This window comes from Equus przewalskii, chromosome 22 (assembly GCF_037783145.1).
Source record: "Equus przewalskii isolate Varuska chromosome 22, EquPr2, whole genome shotgun sequence".
In the NCBI taxonomy this organism is placed as follows: domain Eukaryota; kingdom Metazoa; phylum Chordata; class Mammalia; order Perissodactyla; family Equidae; genus Equus; species Equus przewalskii.
The window spans coordinates 22,701,053-22,717,055 of NC_091852.1; the positions used below are offsets into that span (position 1 = coordinate 22,701,053).

General features: G+C 42.0%; 1 protein-coding gene across 4 annotated transcripts in view; it reads left to right on the forward strand.

Moving 5' to 3' along the window:
• VLDLR (very low density lipoprotein receptor) overlaps window positions 1-16,003 on the forward strand; it is a 29,060-nt gene that overhangs the window by 11,782 nt on the left and 1,275 nt on the right. The window contains exons 3-18 of one of the 4 annotated variants that reach the window (XM_070590095.1): window positions 3,386-3,508; window positions 4,907-5,029; window positions 6,702-7,073; window positions 7,178-7,300; window positions 7,387-7,509; window positions 7,966-8,085; window positions 8,188-8,313; window positions 8,813-8,984; window positions 9,600-9,818; window positions 10,730-10,848; window positions 11,449-11,588; window positions 11,902-12,043; window positions 12,898-13,044; window positions 13,957-14,040; window positions 14,420-14,500; window positions 15,579-15,748. In XM_070590095.1, coding sequence (XP_070446196.1) covers window positions 3,386-3,508; window positions 4,907-5,029; window positions 6,702-7,073; window positions 7,178-7,300; window positions 7,387-7,509; window positions 7,966-8,085; window positions 8,188-8,313; window positions 8,813-8,984; window positions 9,600-9,818; window positions 10,730-10,848; window positions 11,449-11,588; window positions 11,902-12,043; window positions 12,898-13,044; window positions 13,957-14,040; window positions 14,420-14,500; window positions 15,579-15,748 — 2,384 coding nt within the window. The remainder of the gene's footprint in view (window positions 1-3,385; window positions 3,509-4,906; window positions 5,030-6,701; window positions 7,074-7,177; window positions 7,301-7,386; window positions 7,510-7,965; window positions 8,086-8,187; window positions 8,314-8,812; window positions 8,985-9,599; window positions 9,819-10,729; window positions 10,849-11,448; window positions 11,589-11,901; window positions 12,044-12,897; window positions 13,045-13,956; window positions 14,041-14,419; window positions 14,501-15,578; window positions 15,749-16,003) is intronic. The other 3 variants (XM_070590096.1, XM_070590098.1, XM_070590097.1) reach the window with 3 other exon arrangements.

A 16,003-nucleotide genomic window follows, 5' to 3' on the forward strand; every position in this document is an offset into this window, starting at 1 on the left:
AGGTAAAGTGGAGTTCCTTTCAAATGACAGGACCTGGTTTATCTTAGATCAGGCAAACACTTGATATAGGAAGCTAAGGGAAAGGAGAGGAGAACCAGAAGTAGAGACAGACAGGAGATTGCTCAGAACAGAAAAATTTCTTTTTTTGATTCTCAAATGGCTCTGATTCCAAAAAAGAAAGCAAGCCATGGACAGCATGAAACCCTAAAGTTTCAATGGGTTGATTAACTCCTGGCATAGAAACTAAAAGCCAGCACAAATCAAAGATCGGATAAGGATTCTTTTTTAATTTTCTGCCTACAGTAGATGCTAATTCTAAAGCATTAGGCAGAGTGGAAAGACACTCTCTCCCCAAGAGAATGGGGGTATACCACCATACCCATTGATCAGCATCTATCAAAAGATCATTGTGAGAAAAGACTATTTGTGCAATCTATATAACTTCATGTCAGCCAGAACAACTGAGAACTACATGTCAAGATGGCATTTGGTTACCTCAAATACATGCTGAAGATTGCTTTATGATCCCTTTGTTCTGTGTTGTAAAAATCCTGAAACAATATTGTGTGTGAATGTCGGTGATAACCTTGTCATTTGCCTTTTAGAAGATGTTATATACAAACCAGAAGTACAGAAGAAAAATAGAAGCTAAATGTAGATTTCATCAACTGCCATCTTGTTATTCCCTTACGTACTTCTTGATGCATCATTACTAAAATGTTATAGCATAAACATCGTGGCAGACTGTCCTATGCTTGATTTCTCAGAACAATATCATGGCTGTTTGCATGCCAATATGTGGATTTAGCAGCTCATTTGGAAGCATAGGAAGTCCATTCTACAGTCTCAGGGAAGAAACTTATCTCCAGTTTCAAGAGCAAGAATAGTTCTCTTGTGCCACACGTTTCCATCATTTGCATTCTAACACTAAGATTTTCATCTACTCTACAAGATGTTGAGTTCCATGCTATTTCTGAGTTACCTAGGTAATATAATTCCCTCACTAAATATCTCACTAGAAGGGCCTCTCTCTTGTCAACTGTTCTCTAGGTGTAAGTGACAATTCTTCCTCTTCTCTAAACTATATGTTTAGCAAAATCCTTTGTTTTTTCTTAGAAAGTAGCCGTTGTCTTCATTGTTTTGGAAGTCGTCTTTTACCGTCTAATTCAGAAACTAACCTGGGTCATCTTAGGAGTCATCACTGACTTTTCCTAAAATAGTCTCTGCCTAAGTAACCTCTAGCCAGATTCCAAATTCTAGGATTTGGAAAAGGTGAGGAGGTAGATGCATATACGATCAAGATCACGCAAGGTGGGAAAAGTTAAGTATATTCTTGGCCAGAATTTGTCTCTGCCTCCAGGTGTGAAGGGAGAGAAGGAAAGTGGGAGCATTGCTCAGGGAAGCTCTGATGCTTGTTTTGAAATGTTCCCCACAGAAGGGAAAAGCTACACAATTACTTAAAACTTATAAAGCCACTTCCTATTTTTCCTCTCCAACTTCTTGGTATTGAACTTGGTTACAATTTCAGCAGGGCTTTCTTTCAAGCATGTCAACTAGCATAGTTAGTCAACTTCACCTTAGATTCCACAAGCCATGTGTTTCTATGGGTCCCAGTAACTCATTCTTTTGTAAGCGTTGGGCTGAGCTGATTAATCAGTAACTTAGATCCCCTAAGTATGTGACTGGTAGTTCTCTTCTCCTGTGGCACATCTAAATTTCTATCTCTCTCTCAAGGCCCAGTTCAAATAGCCTTTCTTGACCCTCCTGGTCTATGCTCAGAAGGGAGAGAGATGAACTCTAGCAATTTGTCCCGATTTATCTTTTGCTCACACACTTTGTAGTACAGCCAATCTTTCTATCCCTGTAACATTTTATAATCCTTAAAATCACATTGTCTGTTTACAACCATCCCCTACTCCCTCTTTTGCAACTTCTGAGGATTGCCACAGGTTGAGTGACAGCAATTAACTCTGCAGACCCTCTGGCATCTTTCCACATGCTCAGGAGAACATGGGCCTTGGACATGGCTTAAATTGTTCACACTGAGGTTCCAGTATTTCAGTGATTTTAGAAACAGGTGTGAATCTAAGAGCTAACATGGCCATTCTTGTGTCCTTGGTTCAAGGAGATTAATCTTTGGCTGATCGTCGTAATTCATCATCTCATCTTGAGTTCTAGAAATTGACTACAATCACTATCTCCCTCCTTTACAATACCTGAGGCTAAATCAGAGTGACTAGTTTGATAGACTTTAAACTCTGAGAGTTGTACCTAGCTTAAACCCCTGACTTAAAGTGGTCCCTTTCAATTTTTCAGCAAAAATTGTTGGCTTTTAGCTAATTTGCCATTACAGAATATTTGTTAGAGAAGAATGTTTTAAACTGGAAATTCAGGTAGAAAGTATAGGCTCATGGGCAGAGAAGAATGTAGTCTGAGAAGGATGAGCCTAGAATTCCCTATGTGGTTATTTATCAAGACTCTTCTTATTCTCTGACTTCCTCATGGGTAGGGTGACCAAGCTGCCTGGTTTGCTTAGGACAATCTTGTTTTATGCTTATCTTCCTGGTATAATTAATAATATCCCCTTTCTCCTGAGATGGTCTCAGTTTGGACAACAAATTGCATGGACACCCTAATTGTAGGAGAAAAGGCCTGCCCTTTCTAAGAGTTAGAGTTACTGCCCTTTAGTAAGAGTTAGTAGAGGATTGATACCTTGTCTTAGGCCATTTTAACTCTGGTAGTCAATTATGGATATTGGCAGCTTCCACAGGAGCTTCAATGGCTTTTAGCTGGTTGATGTTAGCCCACCCCTTGAATTCTAAATACGACTTCTCTCATTCTCAGACTTCACCTTTCTCTCTTTCTTACTGAGTGGATTCCTCTGCCCCAGTAGACCTGTAGGGGTGACAATATTCAGTACTGGAGCTTGGCCTTCTCTCTCTACCCTAAACCCATGTGTTGTTAAGAGATGCCCCTAGAACAGTGATACTGTGATCCAGTCATAGGAAGGAATGTTTGGCTAGTAAACTAATGACATACTTGAATGACTTGGAAGAAATCCATGAAGACAATGAAGCTATTACTTAACTCAACATTGTAAAACAGGCAAAGTTAGTTGTGAGGTATCCCTGGGTTGTAAGATAATGGGCAACCTTTGTCTTACTTTGACTTCAATATCCTCTGAGTCTCTCAAATGAGCACCTTCCTCCTTTAAAAGGAGAAAAAGATTTTTCTAAGGTTCTCCTGGATATTGGCAGTTAAGTGCTAATTGACTCAGCTTTATTTTTAGAGTAAAACATATCAAAATGCAGTTTTACCATCAGTGGGAATATAGGACTCTTGGGTAAGTGACTTCAACTTCAACCCTGTGAATAAACTTTTGTAGTGAAGAAGACGTGTGCTGAGTCTGACTTCGTGTGCAACAATGGCCAGTGTGTGCCCAACCGATGGCAGTGTGATGGGGATCCTGACTGTGAGGATGGTTCTGATGAAAGCCCAGAACAGTGCCGTGAGTGTGACTTGCTTTGTGCTTGAACTTTTCCATGCTGTTCTGTGTCTCATAGCTCTAAATATTGCTTAATCTAAAACTTGGTGTTAGTTTTCCTTTGCCTAGTGCAAGTGTAGGCTTGCTGACTCCAAGGTCAGTCAAGTCATTAACAGTTGATCAGTATCCTTTACAGAATGTTCTCCCTAGTCTAACAAGACTGACGTTCTCTTGGGTAGCTTCACTATTGAATATTTAAGACTGAAGCCAGCAGATTTGACTAAGAACTCCTTGACTAGGTGCATAGATTTCAAATGTTTGATAATAATGACTCTGAGCAGATGGTACTCTGGTCCTGGAAGCTAAGTCAAGATGTAAGGGTCCCCCATGGGCCAAGTATAAGCTTTTAGATGCACAGCTTCTTATATTATGAAAATAATCTACTGAAGTGGTAAAATGGCTAGAAATAGGATGATATAGTGATTTTTAACAAACATGTAACCTAAAATTATTAAAGCAGGGAGCTTACAGCTGGTTTTTAAATACGAGAAACTTCATAGGCATGTAAATGTTGTCTGTATCCTTAGATTGATACTCAGGAAAAAGTCTATGAGATCATAGAGGAGGATGATTTGGGACAGATAAATTGTGATCACTCGAATGTCATGGTGAAGAAAGTCTTGGATTTCATTTTGAGGCAGTAGAGGCTTGTTGAAGTGCTAAGTGGAAGTCTAATATGAACAAATTTTAGGCCTGGAATACGATTACAAAAAGATCAAGCAGAGAGAAAGATACGTGTGTTCATTTCCATTTTCTAGGCAAGAAGTTAGGGGAGTAATAAGAACATTGGTAAGGTAGGTGAGCTAACCACTAAGGCAGGTTCCATAAAGATTCAGCCCCAAGTTTTAGTGGAGGATGACCCAGTTAAGTCAAGAATTAGAGGATGTCCCTACTTCTGAGATGTAAATCTAAAGGAGGTTATGAAGGAGGCCTGTAAAGTAATCTGGGCAAGGGAAGACTTTATAGTTGTTAGACTATCTGGCCTTTAATGAAGTTGGGATTAAGTAACAATATCTAGGTATGCCACTTGATAGCCCACAGATTAATAATGGTCCAGGAGCAGGCCAGCCAATAAACCTAACTATGCCAAGTAAAACAAAAGCCAGAACTGAGCAAACCACGGAAACCTGAAGGAGTAACACAGTCAAGGCTCTTAGGTGTACTGCCAGGTAGCATAGTTTGGCATGGCTTCTACGCAATGGAGCTGGCGAAGGATCTACCCAGGCTTCAGAGAGTGAGTCACATGTCACCAGTAGGCCAGGCTGCTGAGTTACAGGTGTGAGCACTTCCAGGCAGCGCAGGAGCAGCAGCTTTGCACCGATGAGTTTGGAGGGCTCTTTTGAGACTGTATATCATCAACAGATATGAGAACATGCCGCATAAATGAAATCAGCTGTGGCGCCCGTTCTACTCAGTGTATCCCAGTGTCCTGGAGATGTGATGGTGAAAATGATTGTGACAGTGGAGAAGATGAAGAAAACTGTGGTAAGAAGATCAGTGTTGAGTGGCTTATCCCAAAGACCCTTTCTCTCCAAGAAGGGTGGGCAGGGGAAGCGAACTTAAGCATGGAGATACAGTTACATTGACTCACTTTTCAGTGACTTCACTATCTGCTCAACTACTTGTACTTCCTAACTGCCCTAAATCTCTGAAAGAAGTTCACATGGTAATTGACCATTGAGCTTGGTGTTTCTTCTAGGCAAATAGAAATAAGAAGGTAAGTTGTTCAAGGCATTTATATTTAGAAGTAGTTCAGTGAAGCTGGAGTTGGGCTTCTGTCTCTGGTAAGACATAGTTCATGAGCCTTCCTCACTTTGGCTCAGTAAAACTAGAGGAGGACTAGAGCTAGCAAACACATTCTGAGCTCTAAACTGGATCTGCTTACTGGAATAAATGCCTTGAGTATTAGACAAGCATTTCTTAGCCCCTTAGGTTCTATTTTAACCTTTCCAAAAGTTAAACTGGGACAGAAGTGTTCATTAACGTCCTGCTAGCAGATACCCAAAGAAAATTCTCCCCAACAGATGGGACTTTTGTCTCCTGTCACAGTTCGTGACTGTAAAAGCTAACTCTGTTTCCTATCCTTTCATGTTTCTGATCTTGGAAAATGCGTCATAAAATGCTACCTGTTAAAGGTGAGGCCCTGGGAAAATCTCTAGCTTGAACAAACATTGCTTTGAATGTTCTTTCAAGCTACCGCCCTTTTATAGGGCCTCTAAAACTACAGCTCCCGTGTCTGACAAGCACAGGCCTCCTGATGCAGTAGTGTACAAGCGAGCCGAGGGCACTTGCAGTTGAGGCACCAGTCTCGTGTGTAGAAATCCCCTTCTGAGGTCAGTACCACTGCACCTAGTCCAGTGAGTTTTGGTGTTCAATCCTAGCAGCGAGCTTTATGTATTGGTAAGCCCTGGAGCTGCCAAGTGTTTCCCTCTTAAATGTAGACATTGCTTCCCAAGAGAGTCGTGGTCTCCACCCTCATTACCACCAAATTGTGACCTTAATTCATTTGGCAGGAATTTGAGTCAAAGTACAAAGTGCCTAGCCTGACTAGCTTATCATTTATAAGTATATCTGGCTGCTAGATTGTGATTCTAGCCTAGCAGTGCCTTTCAAAAACATGAAAGTATTTAAGACCAGGTCTTAATACTTCCTGATCCTCCTTTGAAGGACTGAAAGAGAAGGAACCACAGGTGGTGGTATAATGTCATGGCTTCTTTTTGGCCATAGTGTCATAATGCTTATTATGAGTATGTGTTTGCCTGTATTCCTGATGCATGATAGTGTCAGCTAATGATGTAGCCTGGTCTGATAAGCAGTATATCTATTTAAAGATAACTCAGCCTCTGCTAAAACTCTGTTATAGTTTATTGTTCCCTGTCCCTTTAAGAGTCAATTGTGGTTCTCATCTCAAATTAATTTCAACTGTTTTCTGGATCCTTTATTTCTGTTCTTATTCAAGTGTCCCTGCATCTTTTCATGTGAGACTGTTTCCTAGTATTCCATGAACTCGAATATTGATATAATTCCACTTCAGCTTTTAAATTAAGCTAGAAAGCTAGGATTCGTGATCAAAGATCTGCATGTTAGATTTTGGGACAAGAGTCTTGAAAGGACCAATCCTGATACACTCTGAGTGGGGCATCCTCTCTCTCAACAGGTAACATAACGTGTAGCCCTGATGAGTTCACTTGCTCCAGTGGCCGCTGCATCTCCAGGAATTTTGTATGCAATGGTCAGGATGACTGTAACGACGGCAGCGATGAGCTGGACTGTGCTCCGCCCACCTGCGGCGCCCACGAGTTCCAGTGCAGCACCTCCTCCTGCATCCCCAACAGCTGGGTATGCGACGATGATGCAGACTGCTCGGACCAATCAGATGAGTCCCTAGAGCAGTGTGGCCGCCAGCCAGTGATACACACCAAGTGCCCGGCCAGCGAGATCCAGTGTGGCTCCGGCGAGTGCATCCACAAGAAGTGGCGATGTGATGGGGATCCTGACTGCAAAGATGGCAGCGATGAAGTCAACTGTCGTAAGTAGCTCTCTCATCAGTATGGCATATTTGTTTCTCTTCCATGTGTCAACTGGGGACAATTTGGCTGGCTTCATTCCATGGTATTCCTTCCCTCTTTGTAGCTTCTCGAACCTGCAGACCTGACCAATTTGAGTGTGAGGATGGTAGCTGCATCCATGGCAGCAGGCAGTGTAACGGGATCCGAGACTGTGTCGACGGCTCTGATGAAGTCAACTGCAAAAACGGTAAGGGTCTCTTCTTGTGGGTTAGTCGGAGGAGTGCTCTGACCAGACCCACTAATGGAATCTCTCTTCTGTGTTTCTCTGTGTAGTCAATCAGTGCCTGGGCCCTGGAAAATTCAAGTGCAGAAGCGGGGAGTGCATAGACATCAGTAAAGTATGTAACCAGGAGCAGGACTGCAGGGACTGGAGTGATGAGCCCCTGAAAGAATGCAGTAAGTGAAGGGGTTGCTTGAGCACAGAGTTGGGAAGGTGAATTAGATCCAGCGCAGCTAATGCTGCTTAGACCCTGCATAATACCTGGTTCAACTACTTTTAATGAACTAAGTTCAATTGTTAGGCTTAAGAGTAAAATTTTATGACTTAAAAGCCCAAGCAGTGACAAACTTGCTCATAGTTTTACCTTCTTAAAAGTAACTGATCAGCAATAGAGAAACTTGACTAAATACCGCTTAACCAGCTGGTAACTTGCCAAAGAGATCAGGCTTACTATTCCCCCAATAAACTCTGTGAAGCATATTTATAAAACAAGTGATGAGATCTTAGAAAAATCATGAGTTTGACTAGACTATCTAGATAAGTTATCACAAATAATCTGGATTTTAAATGTAATAGGCTAAATGTCAATTTGGAACCAGGTGTCAAGTAACTCTACTACATTTTTATTCCAGATGTGAATGAATGCTTGGTTAATAATGGTGGATGTTCCCATATCTGCAAAGACCTAGTGATAGGCTACGAATGTGACTGTGCAGCTGGGTTTGAACTGATAGATAGGAAAACCTGTGGAGGTGAGTCAAAGAAGAGAACCTAACCCCGGGGGTGATGGGAAAGGACAGTAAATATCTAGTAAGATAGAGGAACAGCAAGACTAATTCTAATTTCCCTCCTAGATATTGACGAATGCCAAAATCCGGGAATCTGCAGTCAAATTTGTATCAACTTAAAAGGCGGTTACAAGTGTGAATGTAGTCGTGGCTATCAAATGGATCTTGCCACTGGCGTGTGCAAGGCAGTAGGTAAATGAACTTGGACTGGTGTTGCTCTGGTACCTTTATGAGTAAGTGCTTATGAAAGGTACAGCCAGTGACTACAACAGTCAAACTAAACATGAAATTAAAATAGTACTTGAGAGCAATGCTACTAACCTCCCAGTGCAGTATCCTAGGATAAATAGCAGGTTGTTCTCCCCAGACACCTGCCTTGGTCATTCCTTTTGCATCTGATGCCATGAATACCTACCAGGTTTGCTTACTTTCTGCTTCCGAAACTTGAGTGCAATTCAGATAAGTGACTTATTCCTCGACTGCCCTATGTCGAATGCTGTGACCCCAAGACTGCCTTCTTGAACAGTAGGAAGTGCTTGCAGGTCCCAGGGGTGTGGACTCCGGCAAGAGTACTCCTGAGGTGTTCGGCAACACCTTCACTTTTTAAGAGCTCCTCTGTTGGGAGGAGGTGACTTAGAAGGACCTTACCTTCTCACAGCAAAACTAAATAAACCTGACTCCTGTCTTGCAGGCAAAGAGCCAAGTCTGATCTTCACGAATCGAAGAGATATCAGGAAGATTGGCTTAGAGAGGAAAGAATATATCCAACTAGTTGAACAGCTAAGAAACACCGTGGCTCTCGATGCTGACATTGCTGCTCAGAAACTTTTCTGGGCTGATCTAAGCCAAAAGGCCATCTTCAGGTAACTTTCCATTCCATTCCGAGTGTCTTGGCATATAAGTCATTGGGTCATTCGGCCTGTGGGAAGGTTGGAAGGAGTTGATCTTGTCTCTAGCTGCAATCTAGCATCTTATTACCTGGGAATATTAAATTTAAATGCTGATTCTTTAACTATTAAATTACTATCAGTTCCTAATTAGAAACTAACAATTGTCTATGAAATAAAAGATGGCTGTAGCTATAAGATTAGAACAGATGACATCTTAATTTCTCATGTTTCTCCTCATTCTCTATAGTTAATTGAGAACTGTTCATTGTTGCTACAACTAGAAATGGTAGTAGCAGCTTTTTCTTAATAGGAGCTATAGAAACTCAGATGATGGCTGCTGAAACTAATAGCTTCCCTTAGAAGTGTGTTGTTCTTGAATATAGGATACATACCAGCAACTAAAAAACCTACAGTATTATTAATTTAGTATCCTTAAGCAGCATGGCTAAATAATTTGAATGACAAGCTGTGGTGTTACTAGAGATCTTTCTGAACAAAGTTGTTGACCATTTTGTAAGCAGAAAGTCCATTCTCCAGGCTCTGATGGTATCAAAACTCTTAAATTTCTTGTGACCTATTCTATTTCAGTGCCTCAATTGATGACAAGGTTGGTAGACATGTTAAAATGATCGACAATGTCTATAATCCTGCAGCCATTGCTGTTGATTGGGTGTACAAGACCATCTACTGGACTGATGCGGCTTCTAAGACTATTTCAGTAGCTACCCTAGACGGAACCAAGAGGAAGTTCCTGTTTAACTCGGACTTGCGAGAGCCCGCCTCCATAGCTGTGGACCCGTTATCTGGGTTTGTATTCTGTGTTTTTCATCATGTAGCCTTTTGGATGCTATCTGCCCAGGCCAGGAGCTTTCCTCATGTCTGAGGTAGTACTGAAACCCCAAGACTTAGCTCCCCACAACAGAGAATTATCTGGTTCCAGATGTCAGTGGTGCCATGGGTAAGCAACCCTGGGAGGGCCTCATCTGTATGACAGGCCCTCCCAGGGCAGTATGACTGCTGGTTGACCTTAACGAAACAACATTTCTGATTTCATGTATACCAAAAGCTGTATCTGAACGTTATGCCCCCCCAAGCTTCTACACAAATGATTTTTAATTTTTGTCGGAGTGCTTTGTCAGGTGAACTCTGGATGATCAAACCTAAGGACTGGCCTGAATTGTGGGGATTTGGGGAAACACGTTACCTTAAGGCTTTCCTCTAAAAGTGCAGGTGGTCTGAAAGTCCAATTGAAATAAACAGACCTCTCTACAAACATTTCACTGAGGAGCTTCGCTAAATTTGCCACTAAATAATATAGAAAAGCAACTTAGGAAGTTGACTAAGGCTGTGGCAATCACAGCTGGGCCCCAGGAAGCCTCACTAGAACACATCCAGCCAGCCCCTCCTATAAAGCTTCACAGATAGGCCTCTTTCACTCCCAGGAAAGAATTGGTCTTTTATAAATGAAATATACAACCTGTGACTTGGGGCTGAAATTTAAATGTCAGACTTACATAGGTTAATAGAGTTAATAATGAGCTTGTAAATTCTAAGTGTTAACTTTTGTTTACCCAGACCATAATCTAGACTAAGTGTTTCTGTTTGTCTCTAGAGAATCAATCCCTAGCGTTTTCTATTTACTCTTTGAACGTTTGTCTCAAGCTACAACGTTATGCCTTCTAAACCACTGAGGCTTATTCTGATTTAATTCTTCCCAGCTTTGTTTACTGGTCAGACTGGGGTGAACCAGCTAAAATAGAAAAAGCGGGAATGAATGGATTTGATAGACGGCCGCTGGTGACAGCGGACATCCAATGGCCTAACGGGATTACACTTGGTATGTATGTTTGTCCTTCCTTGACCCCAATCCAGCTGTCTTCAGAGAGTTTTATCTTATCTCCATAGTTAATTCTGGACCATGGCAGACAATGGTTCCTTCTAGAGTAGGAATTTTGGATGAGGGTAGCTGAGTAACACAAGTGGAATGGTGGACTTAGCAAAGTACATGCTCTATAATTATTAGCTTTTCTGTCCATTTGGGCCTAATATGTGACACAAATCCAGTGAATCTTGGGCCTCGGGAATGCTCATCCTCAATATTCCTAGCATAGGTGCCTTAGCAGTTTCTGAATTGCAGGCCTATGAGAGTTTTCTTGGATCATAAGAGAACAACAAATGCTAGCCTCTTTTAATAATTCTGTCATGTAAGTAATATTTCTTAAGTCAGTTACTTTGAGAATCTTCAGTACTCCTTTAGTCCGCCAAAGTGAACGTGGGTCCAGATTCTGCATGCTGCTTCACACAGTCTGTGGGACCCTGGTGAGAACCCCTGCTGAAGAAGGAACCATGAAGTAGAATATGGGATTCCTTAGATATTGTAAGTGGAAGCCAGAGCAGTCCTGACTTATCACACACTGACATTTCTTTTCCTATCTAGACCTTATAAAGAGCCGCCTCTATTGGCTTGACTCTAAGTTGCATATGTTATCCAGTGTGGACTTGAATGGCCAAGATCGTCGGATAGTGCTGAAGTCTCTGGAGTTCCTAGCTCATCCTCTCGCACTAACAATATTTGAGGTAAGACGTGTGTCTCACATCTAAGTGTATACCTTTGAGTTACTCTGGTACCTTGAGGAGAAAGAACAGGCATGCGGGAAGGTGGGAAGGGCAGAGGAGCATGCTTTCACTTAAAACCAGGGACGAAGTAGCTACTGATTCCTCGGAGCACTATAAGAAACCCAAACTTGCTCTTCTTACAGCTTTCCGCCTAATGTCCCAGACCAGCCTTAAATCAACTTGGTCTATTAGATTGCCGCTAAATAATGACGACCTTAGATACTGACTTGTGTTAACCCTACGTGGACATGCTAATTTGGGGGTTCTGTTGTAGGATCGTGTCTATTGGATAGACGGGGAAAATGAAGCCGTCTATGGTGCCAATAAGTTCACTGGATCGGAGCTGGCCACTCTAGTTAACAACCTTAACGATGCCCAAGACATCATTGTGTACCATGAACTTGTACAGCCAGCAGGTAACGTGGAGAAGCAGAGCCCTTAATGTCTACTTTAAGGGCAGCAGCATGACCTACCTGTTGGGTATAAGGAACTCTTTAACTCAGCTTGCTCTCACATGAACTTTTCCCTCCTGTACCCTACCTCAGACACTTCAAACCTGGTGTTTGGTATATTTTATTTCTGACTTCCTAGCAAAAGACCTTCAGAACTACAGCTCGTATCTTCCCTCCCAACCCTCAATGTTCGGTCTTTTATTTTAGTGTTTTCCATATCCCCTTGGCCTTTATTCCTTCTTGCTAAGACTATTTACTAGCCTCCGAAGTAGCTTTTATGCCACAAACTTTTCCTATCTCTGCCCATGACACACCTTACATAAAATCATGTAGATCCTCAAACACATCTGGTCCTATCATCTCCTGCCCAAAATACTTGACTGGTTCTATCTAAATGAGACCCTGAAACCTCCCTATAGCTGGGTTCCTTCCACTTTGTGGGAACAAGGCAACACAAAGCCAGGAGAACATGCTTCTCTCCTTCCTCGGAGCCTTCGCTATAAGCTTTGGACCAATAGCAAGTGCCAGTGCTGGTCACTCACCTCCTTTCCCGCTCTGTTCCCTCACACCCATCTGCTTAAGGCATAACTCTTACTCTACATCCAAGAAGGGTCTTTGGATCTGTCATGTCCTTAGAGCATGCTGCATGTACCCTTATATTTATTCTTTACTGGTATTGATTTAACTTGAAGGTTTGACACAGAACACAAGTTTAAGCTCCCTGGGGACAAGGACAGATGTCTTCAGCATCTAGAACAGGGCTTTATGTATAGCAGGCCCTGGAATACCTATTTTAAAGGACTTTTATTTTTGAATAGGTAAAAATTGGTGTGAAGAAGACATGGAGAATGGAGGATGTGAATACCTATGCCTGCCAGCACCACAGATTAATGATCACTCTCCAAAATATACCTGTTCCTGTCCCAATGGGTACAAGCTGGAAGAAAATGGCCAGCAGTGCCAACGTAAGGCTTCTGACTTTTCAGCCACAAGCAGGACATACAACACAATCAAATAGGACACTAGCTATAAAAACTACCTGAATTTTAAGAACTTGGTTTTAACTAATTCTTGGAATAGATTAGAGAGCATATCTGTTACTGTTGCATGCCAGGTGTTCATGTTATTATTCAGAACTGACTTTTAACTCATTTCAACATTAGATGAGTCTATAGGTAAAGTATCAGTGTGACTGTACTGATTTGTACCAATTAGTCCCATAACAGCACTAAGCTAGCCAACTTTCAGATAATTAAACAAAGTCTTAACATTTTCCTCCAAAGAGAGAGGCCTGAAATTATGCTCAAAGAAGGCCATGGTTACTGGAAACCTCCTGGCCCCAGTGGTTGACAATATCTTAAACTCACACTTAAACCAACTTGCATTTTTGTCTTCTGTTCTTAGCTTTTGATTAAGTGGAAAATTAAACTCACATGTTGTGAGCAAGGAACTCATACTGTGAGGTTTTTATTAGCTTAATACCGGGTCCCTGCAGGGACTAGCTCAGTTTACTGAGAAAGTACTTGTAAGACACCCTTGCAACTAGCATGCGTGGTATAATGCCTGGTAAAGAGCATTTCTTATAACTTCCAGGAGTCTGAGACATTGCAGAGGGGTCATTAAGTGTGGCTGTGCATCATTTTGAATTGTCAACTTCCAAATGCTGACTGTTCTGCCCAAAGCCTCATGTTTATCTGGTTTTCCACAAAGACTGCTATTTCTCTCAGTCTTGACATGTCCACCAGGCAACTTAGTTCAGCAGTGCTTTGTGTATTTCCGGTGGTGTTATCATAACCTATCACATGGCTTGTCTGGACTCAACAGCTGGCCGCTCTGGAACCTTGGCATTAACCAGGTTCTTGGTTTTTATAATTCAGGTACTGCAACTACTGTGACTTACAGTGAGACAAAAGATACCAACACAACAGAAATTTCACCAACTAGTGGACTAGTTCCTGGAGGTATTGGGTTCAGTACTGCAAACTGTTAATCTCAACTAACAGCCACACTCTTTGTATCTATTTCTTAAATAATTAATGCAGCCTTTAACTACTAGTTCTGCCCTTGACTGGTAACCTACATTTCAGCTTCAGAGACTTAGAACCTGCAAATCTTAGTCTGCCCTGACTTATGAAGGTTTCTATTAGAGAACTGTTAGTGAAATGGCTATTATAGCACGTGACTCTCAAATACCTCTAGACCTGTTCTTCCTGGTACACAATTGTAGTAGATTCTGAACATCAATGATAGATGCAAGGGCATGAGGCTCTCTACCAGCAGGGTCAGTTTTTAAGTCTGAATTCAGATCCTTCTAAACTGATGTCTTTTATTGCCCTGTAGGGATCAACGTGACCACAGCAGTGTCGGAGGTCAGCGTTCCCCCAAAAGGGACTTCTGCTGCCTGGGCCATCCTTCCCCTCTGTAAGTAGATTACATACATATCTGGATCCGGCAAGCTTCTTAGATACCAGCTGGGCATTTCTAGTTCATCTAGAGACACCCCTCCCACGGCCCCCTGTATTGTCATAGCACTCAGGATACTGAATTACATTCGCTCCCTCCCCAACACGGCACGGTAGAGTCCACACCTTTCCCTTCAGTGTATCCTTAGCATGGTGACCGGCAGTGATAAATACTCAACTATTACATGCAAGATGCTTATTGCTTTCTACTTCAGAGTCACTAGCCTGACTTACCCTCTTTCACAATAAATCCCTTCAAGTCAAGAGCATTGTTCTATTCCCCTTTGAATACAGAGGCAATACACAAATGCTTAAATGCCTCCTTGAGGAGTTATAGGACTTGTAGAGGGTAAATTAAAAATAGTTCAGAATTTTCAGGGCCAGCCCTGGTGACCTAGTGGTTAAGTTCAGCACACTCTACTTTGGCAGCCCAGGTTCACTTCCTGGGCACAGACCTACACCACTTGTCTGTCGGTGGCCATGCTGTGGTGGCAGTTCACATACAAAAAGAGGAAGATTGGCAGCGGATGTTAACTCAGGGTGAATCTTCCTCAGCAAAAAAGAGGAAGATTGACAACAGATGTTAGCTCAGGGTGAATCTTCCTCAGAAAATTTAAAAAAAAAAATTCAAAGCTAGGGAAAAGAACCTCTAAAGCAATTATTAGACATGTGAATTCTAAGGCACTTTGCTATAAATGGCCTCTTTATCCTAAATTACTGGATTTCAAGCTTAGCTAATACATCAGGACCACTTGAACTCTCCAGAAGCTTCTGCAATTTTAATTCAGGCGGCCTGGGGAGGGGCCCAGGACCCTGCACTTGCCCAGATGGATGTGTCCACCTCAGCACCAGTCCACAGACTAATCGTGGGTCTGAACTTATTTCAAGCTCCTGGCCCATTTATATTCTCACATCTAGTTATTCCAGCTTCATAAAACATGAAACTTGTATTAATATCAACTGTCATGGATCCCTAAACAGGATCTTTTTCGTATGTTTTGACTAGATCTTGCTTAGTCACCCTGTTTTCTTTTCAGTGCTCTTAGCAATGGCAGCAGTAGGCGGCTACTTGATGTGGCGGAATTGGCAACACAAGAACATGAAAAGCATGAACTTCGACAATCCTGTGTACTTGAAGACCACTGAAGAGGACCTGTCAATAGACATTGGTAGACACAGTGCTTCTGTGGGACACACGTACCCAGCAGTAAGTCAGCTTTGTGTCTTTATACACCATGGCTTGCAGTAAGACTTTTTGGAAAGGAGACCACTGACTCAAGCTATGACTGCCTGGGCTAGGAAGAGCCATTAGGATCAAGGAGCCACCAGATATGTCATCTACTACCTGGAAATTAGACAGTCTAGTCTGTTAGAGCCTAAGTCAGTTGATAAGCATCTGACCCATACAGAATGACAAGTAAGTCAACTTAAGGTCATACTTGATATATTTTTGTTTATAGAA